This window comes from Ctenocephalides felis, unplaced genomic scaffold (assembly GCF_003426905.1).
Source record: "Ctenocephalides felis isolate EL2017-DRISC unplaced genomic scaffold, ASM342690v1 CF-g0.4_SCAFFOLD_01886, whole genome shotgun sequence".
Classification (NCBI taxonomy): domain Eukaryota; kingdom Metazoa; phylum Arthropoda; class Insecta; order Siphonaptera; family Pulicidae; genus Ctenocephalides; species Ctenocephalides felis.
This window is the reverse complement of record NW_020538040.1, coordinates 7,700,899-7,711,896: the sequence shown is the minus strand read 5'-3', so window position 1 is coordinate 7,711,896 and position 10,998 is coordinate 7,700,899. Positions and strand designations below refer to the sequence as shown.

General features: G+C 33.0%; 1 protein-coding gene across 1 annotated transcript; it reads left to right on the top strand.

Moving 5' to 3' along the window:
• The first annotated feature begins 3,319 nt into the window (after positions 1-3,319).
• On the top strand, positions 3,320-10,654 carry LOC113376726. Its single transcript, XM_026616757.1, has 9 exons — positions 3,320-3,450; positions 6,987-7,153; positions 7,210-8,463; positions 8,642-8,811; positions 8,870-8,990; positions 9,098-9,186; positions 9,592-9,669; positions 9,732-10,186; positions 10,243-10,654. The coding sequence occupies exons 1-9, from the start codon at positions 3,419-3,421 to the stop codon at positions 10,565-10,567; spliced, it is 2,691 nt and encodes an 896-aa protein (XP_026472542.1). The 5' UTR covers positions 3,320-3,418; the 3' UTR covers positions 10,568-10,654.
• Positions 10,655-10,998: the final 344 nt, after the last annotated feature.

Below are 10,998 nucleotides of genomic sequence, written 5' to 3'. Positions count from 1 at the left end.
TAATTATTATTTAAGGGAAAAATAAATAAAAATGTGATTGGTATGTAATCATTATCTTTCTGTAGGATAAGTTATAGTCGAATCGGAAAAATCGAAAATCTATATTTTTGCATGTTTTCCCGTCTCAAAGGTTCCTGAACAATTTGGCATACCTTAGAAAAAATAGATGCATGTTTGTTTGTGTGTGTGTGTATGTATGAATACAATTTTTCGTCCAGGATTTGCAGATCGCAGACCAACCGATTTGAATTATTCAAAAAACATTCGATTCGTATTGATGGCGAGCAAGAGCTACTGATTAGTTTTTGGCAAAGACTAGTACAGCCGTTTTGGAGATAGGAAGCAAAAAGTGTACTAAATGGGAACTCATTTTTTGCGAAAACAGAGAAATACATTTGCTTTGTATTGATGAGAAAACATGATGATTAGTTTTTGGCAGAGGCAGGTTCACCCATTCGGGAAATAAAAAGCGAAATGTATCAAAAATGAATCTTTTTGAGAAAACCGGGTTTTTCATATGAATGATTTAAAAAAATTCTAGCGGTTCTGGAGATGTAGAAAAAAATTGCAAAAATTAATATTTGTTAGTTAAGTATGATCTTTACAAATTATTTTCATTGATTTCTATACGAACAAAATGATTGGTTAATAGATAAACAATTAGACAGATTGACAGGTATACTGTTAGAAAAGTAGACAGGTGAGCAGGTTGACAGTTATACAGGTAGCCAGAAAGACATAGATAGACAGATGATTAGGTAGAAAACTTGTAAAGAAGACAAGTAGACAGATAGACTATTATAATGATAGGCAGGTAGTTAGATAGACTGACAGGTGGACAGGTAGGCTGGTAAACGAGTATTAAATAGACAGGGGTACAAGTGGACTGGTAGTAGGTAAATAGGTAGACAGGCAGACAGGTCAAAAAATGAGCAGGTGGTTTACAGATTGAGAAGTAGACAGGTAGACTGATATAGAAATAGACAAGTAATAAAATAATTCAAAGTAGACAGGTCTGTATGTAGGCTGATAGGCTGGTAAATAGTTAGACAGGCAGACAGGTAAAACTATAAACAGCGGTATAAGTAGATAGGTAAGCAGGTTGAAAAGTAGACAAGTGAACTGATATAGAAATAGCCAGGTAATGAAAATATATAAAGTAGACAGATCTGCACGTGGGCAGGTAAATAGGGAGACAGATAGACAGGTTAAAAGATAAACAGGTGGACAAATAAAAAAGTAGACAGATAGATTAATATAGAAAATACAAGTAATGGAAATATATAAAATAGACAAATCTGCATGTGGGCTGTTAGGCAAGTAAATCGGTAGACGGCAGATAAATAAAATGAGAAACAGGGGGACAAGTAAATAGGTAAAGGAGTAGAAAAGTAGACAGGTAGACTCATATAGAAATAGACAGGTAATAAAAATATATTAAGTAGACTGGTCTGCATGGTAGACAGACAGACAAGTAAAAACATGGTGGACAAGTAGATAAGTAGACAGGTAGAAAAAGTAGGCAGATAGACTGATATAGAAATAGACAGGTAATGAAATTATATAAAGTAAACAGGTTTACATGTGGACTGATAGGCAGGTAAATAGATAGACAGACATACAGGTAAAAAAATAAACAGGTGGACAAATAAATAGGTAAACAGGTATAAAAGTAGACTGGTATACTGACATAGAAATAGACAGGTTATGGAAATATATAAAGTAGACAGATCTGCATGTGGGCTGGTGGACAGGTAAATAGACAGGCAGACAGGTAGAAAGATAAACAGGTGGACAAGTAAATAGGTAAACAAGTAGAAAAGTAGACAGGAAGACTGATATAGAAATAGACAGGTAATAAAAATATATTAAGTAGACTGGTCTGCATGGTAGACAGACAGACAAGTAAAAACATGGTGGACAAGTAGATAAGTAGACAGGTAGAAAAAGTAGGCAGATAGACTGATATAGAAATAGACAGGTAATGAAATTATATAAAGTAAACAGGTTTACATGTGGACTGATAGGCAGGTAAATAGATAGACAGACATACAGGTAAAAAAATAAACAGGTGGACAAATAAATAGGTAAACAGGTATAAAAGTAGACTGGTATACTGACATAGAAATAGACAGGTTATGGAAATATATAAAGTAGACAGATCTGCATGTGGGCTGGTGGACAGGTAAATAGACAGGCAGACAGGTAAAAAGATAAACAGGTGGACAAGTAAATAGGTAAACAAGTAGAAAAGTAGACAGGAAGACTGATATAGAAATAAACAGTCATGGAAATATATGAAGTAGACAGTTCTGCATAGTAGACAGACTGGCAGGTAAAAATATAAACAGTTGGACATAAGAATAGGTAAATAGGTAAAAAAATAGACAGATATATATATATATATATAAAATATATACAGAAAATATATAAAATAGACAGGTCTACATGTGGGCTGGTAGGCAGGTAAATAGATAGTAGGGACAAGTAAATAGGTAAACAGGTACAAAAATAGACTGGTAGACTGATTTAGAAATAGGCAGATAATAAAAATAAATCTAAACAGGTAGACAGGTCTAAAGGTCTAAAGGTCGACTGACAAACTATTAGGCTGGTGTACAGGTAGACCGGTAAACAGGTAGACTGGTAAACAGGTAGACAGGCATACTGGTAGACTGGTGGACATGTAGACTGGTAAACTGGTAGACAGGTAGACAGGTAGATAGGTAGGTCATATATGACAAAAACAATTTTTTGATTAAATCTATTATTTACACTTATAGAAAAGTTCATGTAACTATCCACCAGGAAAAAATCCACTTACAACTAGTTTATTATTTACATTTTGCCAGTGGTGTATTTCAAGGTTCAGGTGGTCCTTCATACCCCAAACACATGTAAGTTATATAGATATCGTAAATAAACAACAGTGCTCAAATCGAAAAAAAACTAACAACCAAACATATTCTTTTGGTACAAAATTGACGATGCCAGATTTAAGGTGATGACTTGATACACATCTTTTGCCCTCCACTTTAAAATAGTATTGTCAAAAAATTCTTGTTTTTGAGTTAATGGTAGTGGACCTTTTTACCCGTGGACTCTTTTTAATATGAATCTACCCTGTCACCTAAGCGTTTATAATTTTGAAATATATTTCAACACCTCCCAATTGGTGATTAATATGAATTTTATATCCTTCCTCTCCCAATTTCCGATTTATTTTTAAACCATGGCAATTTGGACGCATGCGCAAATTGTGCAAAACGAACGATGTGATTCAATTCATCTTTAGATCTAGAAATAGATCTTAGAAAATCTCAGAGGCCGCCAGTTGACTTGTTTGTGTATATTTGTGTATTTTTAGTTTTAGTCATTTTAAGTTTAAGCTTTTTAGTTAAAGTGTGCTGGATAAGTTATGGAAGTTACCACGGAAGTATGCAGATATTGGTAAGTTATGTAATTGACAACAAATTTTAATGACATGACCATACGATCTTAAATAAAATGTCAAAAAAAAAATAAAAAAAAGAGATATCTCATAGGAGATAATCTCTTAAATGCATTAACACCCAGCATATTGTCCTAAAAATTTTATATTATTTTGATTGACAATAAAACTATGCAAATAAAAAAAAATTAAAGATTTTTTTAAACAACTTTTAGGGAAAGTAATAAAAGTTGTTTGTTCAAACTTCAAGCTACCAAAGTTGTGAAATCTTTTATAAATAATTGCCTTATTTTTTGTGTATATAATTTACTCCTGTCCAATGGACATAAATAAATTTTATGACTAATATTACAAAATAAGTAGCTGTCTGGAAATGAATTGAATTTTTAATTTAAATAATAATTAAGTTTATCGAAAGTTTTATCATTCAATTACCCTAATAGTTGTTTTATATGACAGGATTTAGAAAAAAAAACATTTTAGATAAATTCTTACTAGAAAGTCAGCAATGTACGAAAATAGTTAAAATTAGAGTAAATAATCAGAATCTGTTAAGAAATATATTAATATTAATTAACAAAAAAGTAGTTATCTATTATTTCAATAAATCAAAATAAGGATATTTTCAAATTTTGTATATTTTGTATAATCAATATGATGATTTCTATAATTAATTAATGTAATTTTCTGATAAATAGAAGGTAGAAAAATTGATTTTTTGGGGCACTTTAGTAAAGTTCCTCAATAAAGTATTATTAATTTATTATTCTCTTATTTATTATAAATTAAATTTCATCGCCAATATGAAGAATATTTTACTTCATATAAAATTAAAATCTACCAAGAATAAATTACTTTATCAAACTAGAACTCTAATTTTTAGGAGTAATTTATTATATTATATTTAACAATGATATATATTATAGAAATTATCTGAATATTATCAAAAATTAAAAACTTTTTTACGTTTCCAAAGTAAAATCATAATGAAAGAACAAAAAAATATTTTTTTGTTTATGCTATACTGATTAAATTTGCTGGATTAGTTTTTTTCAATATGTTTATAAAAAAGAAAGTTTTAATACGTTTTATTTATTCAACTATTAAACTAGTGGTGTATGGCAACGTGCCTTAAGGCAAATTACTGGAACTCTCGTATCGTAATGAAATATTCGATGCATATTAAATGTTTTCAAATGGACCATTATAAATAGTGTAACTTGTATTATTTTCATTATCTTGTTACATCTGTTTTATCTGAATTAACACGTCATTTCATTTCTTTTTCATTTTCAAAAAAAAGTTGCGCCTAATTTACACAAAATTGGAACACTGCTTTTGTATATTCACAATCTAAACGCACTTGCGAAAACATTTGTATCAGGTTGTCACTTAGATTGTGCTTATTTGTATTGGTATTTTTTTTTTAATTTTCAACCCAAAATTACAGTTCTAAAAATATCCCTTACCATCTATTTTGTATCTGCCTCTTGCTCATCTTTTTGATTGCTTCTATCATAAATGTTCTAGTGGATAGGTACCATAATACCTTAGTGCACTGATCGGGAAATCTGGGTAAATTACCCCATATGGGGTAAAAATGGAAGTTTTGGGATGAAAACTATGTATTTTTAATTGATATTTACTGAAGTGTTACGAGTTGTCTATATGACGTGTAATATCAACTTAGACAAAAATATTTTGGATAAATGATCAAAAAAGTTCCCAACCGCTGCCTTAATGTTAGTTGTGTGCGTGTGTCTTGCCACAAGAAGGCAGGTCCAGTTTAAGGTTATATCATGTACTGTAAACTATAGCTATTGTCCTCATATTCCACAAAAGCATTAGAGTAAAAATCAGAAATATTGGTTAGGGAAGATAGCTGAAATGCAAATACAGTCATGTCTGCAAATACTTGTAAATAAAGAACAATTATTAAATACGTTAATTGGTAAAGGTAATCTTGGAGTCATTTACATAGTAAGCTACTGACATCCATAGGTAATTTCAGGTGTTTCAGAAGGAGAGTTAAGTCTAAGTATTGGGGAAGCGATGCTATAATTATACTATCTACATAGCAGTATCGCCCCCAAAGCAGGGAGCCTTTATTTGTCACAATATATATAAATGTTTACACGTTAGACGATTACGCTTTGATATTTCGACACTAAATCAGCTATTTTCAAAAAAAAATCAAAATACAAAAAAAACTAACTTTTTAAAAAAGTCTTTTTTTTTCAAAAATTTCAAAATTTCTCAAAAATCTAATTTTGCAAAAGTTTTTTTTTAACAATTTAATTTTCGGTACGGTAAGTTCCAGCAATTTGCCTTAAGGCACGATGCCATGCACGACTAGTCTTCAATTATTTCCCCAAATTTTGACATCCGATCTTCTGTGTTCTTATCATTGTGGCGCCTTGAATATTCTCGTGAATGATCTTGAATCTCGAATATGTCATCTATTGAGACATAATGTGTGACTTTTGTCTATTTTTAAGCAATGACTAAATTATAGAAAATGTTTTCTTGGTTTTCTTCGTCTGTTTACTACTTTTGCGTCATTTCGAATGCACACGTAATAAAAGATGCAACGACAATTCTGGCATGGGACAAATTGGCATCATTGATTAATTGGACACAAATTTTCGTCGACGATTTCTGGAATATGGATTAACCGATTTGAATGATTCAAAAAACATTCGATTTGTATTGATATGGGGACGTGCTGATTAGTTTTTGGCAAGGGCAGGTCCAGCCGCTTCGTAGATACGAAGCAAAAAGTGCCAAAAATGGTATTTTATTTCTTGAGAGAACCGAGCGTCCGATTTGAATGATTTCGAAAATCATCAAAAAAGTCATTTTTTTTCAAAAATTTAAAAAATCTCAAAAATCTTATTTTTATAAAGTTTTAAAAACAAAATTAAATCTTTTTAAAAAAAATAATTTTTGGTACGACAAGTTCCACCAATTTGCCCCAAGGTACGATGCCATGCACCACTAGTTAATTTCAATTATTTATATATTATACATTTATACATTATATTTATACAACGTCATGTATTTTTGTATATGAACTTGATTCTGTCAACTTGAAACATTTTCTATTTTTGAACGTCGTCCAAAATAACAAAAATTTAGATAATGTGTCACAAAGGTCGTGAAACCTTCATTGAAATTCATTGTTATATCCACGTGTAGCATTCTGAGAAGAAATACTAAAAAATCAAAAGGATAAAAAGGATAAAAATGTTGTCTCTAAAAGTGGACCCATCCAGATAAACTGAAAAACAAAAAAACAGCAAGAAAAAACTTTTGTTCAACAATTGAAAATATGGCCGTTTATCTCCTGATTTAATGCAAGGTGGTTCGTTACACGTTTTTTGCCCTCAACTTTCAAATAGTACCGTAAAAAATGTCATACCTAAATTATATTAGAGTTAATGGCGGTGGAAGTTTTTACCATTTTATTATATAAATAATAACTAATATTTTCATAATATTTCAATATTATTTTCATAATATTTTAATATTTCAGCCGGAGAGATATACCTGACTACAGCATCCTAACCCATGAAGCACATTGCGAACGCGGCCACAGATTAAAAAATGGACAACTATTATCACCAGAACCAAGATCACCAAGTCCTATGATTGAGGAGCCCTCAGAATGCAGTGTTGTGTCCACACCTGGCGATCTCGAAGGTAATAAATGAAACATTAATCTAAAGTCTATATTATATATTTTGTTTTTTTCTCAGTCACCACTTTGGCTTTGGATCAAACTCCTTCTTGGCCGAGCGATGTCCAAGACAAACCCAAACAAACAACAAACTCCAACGTCACTTATATACCAATACAAATGCCAAATAATGGCAAATTTGACTCGTACATATACAATTTAGACAATGGACAAGGTCAACAATATCCTAAATCTGAAACCCCAAACGAGGGTAAAACTAAGTTTGATTTTTCACATGACAACATGGATAATTTTGACAAACCAAAACACGAAAAACAGAATCTTACAAGTCCCTATGGGGTTAAAAACAGTTGGCTCTATCCAAAAAGGCAGTATGAAACCATTCCAGAACAGGATTCAGCTTCTAACAAAAGTGGAAGTTCCATTTTTGATCCAGGGACATCCAAAAGTGAACCGTCTACGAAGGAGAAATTTGTCAACAGTTACGTATGGGACAACATACCTGAAACTGTTCTGAACTTCAAATCAGAAAACAAGGAGGCATCTCCTCCAGTTCCATCAACTTTGAAAAATCTTTTGGACGACATCGAGTCTTTGCCAGACTTGGAAAGTATTAAAAGTGGTACGTCTAATATCAAATCACCTAATGATGAAAAAGATTTGGATTTAGAAAGTTTGAAGAGCGGAGCAACAGCTTCTACGTTAAAACTAGGAGATGACTCACCACGATTTAAGTACAATAATTTTAAAAATCAACAAGACATTGCAAAATCTTCAGATGTAAAAGATCTTGATGTAGAGAGTCTGAAAAGTGGAGCAACTGCTTCGACTTTGAAACTAGGAGACGATTCACCACGATTCAAGTATAATGGTTTTAAATCTCTACAAGACACTACACAATCTCCTGAACCATCTGTGTCAAGTCTAAACTTCGGTCACTTGAAATCCCCGGATTCAGAAAGCGTGAAAAGTGATGCATCAACATCAACATTAAAACTTGGAGATGATGCCACAAAGTTCAACTTCAACCGTCTCAAATCACAAGATGATTTTGAAGCGGATTCTTTGAAAAGTGGACCCTCCACACCTTCGACTGTGTTTGATTTGAGTCTGAACTCTCCGGAAGACCTAAATTTGGATAAAAACTCTGTTAAAAGTTCACCAGTTTTTGATAAAGACTTGGACAGTCCAGGGACGGGCAGGAAATTTGGTGCAGGAAATGATGGTTTTAAATTTGGTCCCGATTTGGGTTTTGGACAAACCAGGACGTCGCCTGGGAACTTGGTGGATGGCACATCTTCAAATGGAGCAGGTAAAAAATAATAAAATAATCATGTACCAATTTCTAGGTATTCTTGAACTTTCACCGGTATGATTAATGGATTAGTGGATAAAATAAGGATAGTGGATAGATTAGTTTTTTGTAATAAAAATTGGATGACTGATTTGTCAATTTTGTAAACATTTAGTTAATCTTCTGCTTTTTTCAGAGGAATGTTTGACTAGAAAAACTCCGGAGAAGGCACCGGGTGTAACTTGTCCAGATTGTCATCGCATGCAAAAAGCAGGTGGTTTGCGTTATCACTTAGACGAGGAATGTCAGTTCAGGAGCAAACCTTGTCCTTTTTGTGATGTACCCTATAGAGCTAGAGATCTTGAAGTAAGTTCAACGGAATATCTTTTATGAATTTTCATAATTTATGGTTTGGTATTTTCAGTGTCACATGGTGGTTTGTGGAACCAGATCAGAGAAGTGTCCAGATTGTGAGGAGATGATCATGATCAAGTACAAACACATTCATTTGGAATCGAATCACGGATTTATAAAACTAGATGACGGTAGTAGTTTTTCTCTTTTATATGCATATTGTTATTAAGTTTATTTTTAAAAATTTTAACGACCAGTCAACTTTTATCTGCATTTAAAAATATTTGGGATGTTTCAGAACCTGACAATACATTCACATGGACACCTCTACCTCGATTACCTTTAAGGCCTCCGGATTTAATAAGGAATATACCTCTTAGTACTAAAGTAAGTCAAAAATATAGAAATAAACACTTAATTTGAAAATAATATCAACTTATTTGAAACAACAACTATATGAGCGCGATATACCAAAGATACGGTTAGTTAGAGTAAAAAGATAAGATCGATCAAAAATTGACTTCACTACAAAACAATGTCTAACTTTTTGTTCGAATTTATGTGTCAATGCTATAACAGAGCTCATAAAATAGCGTTGTCATGGCAACGCTTTCTTATGCTTGTTCTTGGTATTGAGAATTATGAAAATGTATATCTATTTGCCGTGCGATCAGGCGAATTTTACGTATGAATAAAGCAAGGAGTAATGTAATGATAACAGAACTCTAGATGATGCAGTTATGATAAGATTATTTTTTGCCTGCTTTGACTAATTATTAAATTATATTTCAGGATGAAGATGCAAAAGCTTCAATACCTTGTGAATTTTGTGAAGAAGTGTTTCCAGCCTACAGACTCACCGTACACCAGGTACTTATTAACTTTTACCATCCTTTACCATCAAATTTATTCAAATATAATTTTATCACTAGCTCGGTTGTCGCCTGAAACAACAAACAAACGAAAAAACATCAAAATCACAACAAGCTGCACAAAATTCTCCAACCACTACAAAAACAAACAAAACCACGTACGATTACCCTGTCCATTTATCACCACCGCCATCAACAACTAGTTCAACACCAGTTTCTAGGAAAAACAAAGCAAAAGCACCTCAACCACCTCAACCGAAAACAATATACCATCACATACCGACGATAGTGGACGCTTTACCGAAGTATTCACCAGATGCACCAAGTACCTCCAGGGTGACTCCAATTGTTCACCATATACCGACTGTGATTCAACCTGCTCCGAGGATTGGCAGGAGTAATTTGGATGTCAGGCCTCCAACGAGGTATACGACTAGTGTACATCATATACCGACGGTCGTGCAAACCAAGCCTAAAGTTCATTACATACCTACGGTTTTAGAAGGATCGCCAAGGTAAAATTATTATAGATCTCCGATTAAATTCAAGTATACATATTTTTATTACCCAGGTACCATTACGTGCATACCAACGGTGTCGGTCCTAAAGAGCACTACATACCGATTACCCAGGAAACATCAAAGCCTACCAAAAAAGCGACAAAATCCAACAGTGCACCTTTGACGCCAAATGGTTCACCTGGTATCGATGTCATTAGTTTTGGGAACGTGTTGGAAGTTTCTGATAAATTCAAGAACGACTGGAAGAATTTGGAGCAGAAGATTAAAGATAACAGCAAAGACGATTTGCATGTGATTCCTTGTGAGTATTGCAGCAAGATGTTGAGGATTGGAGAAGTGATGAGCCATCAGATGTTGTGCTTCCTGCAGCAGTAGACGATGATATTTGGAAAGGTGATGTTATAAAAAATATTTATATATAATAAATTTAATTTATTTATTATGAATGTGTACATTATTCATTGTTGGATAAAGATTTTGCGACTTATCTGAAGGCAATATACGACTTACAGCAAGTCAAATATCGAACTAGCAATTAAGTGACCGATTCTGCCGCATAACAGACAAATGTTATGGCAACGCCATGCTACGGTATTATGCTACTAAATCATACTTAATACTGTCGAAATGTCATGCTGAGAATTCAGGCGTTTTACACAGAAACTGCAACGTCACTCGCATGTTATGGAGCTGAGTCATAAAAACCCTGTTATCTAAGATCGTTTTTTTGACATTTGTACTGTCTCTAGGCTAGGTTTACTATCTGACAACCTGAGAAAAACCGCCTGACTGCACACCAACCACAT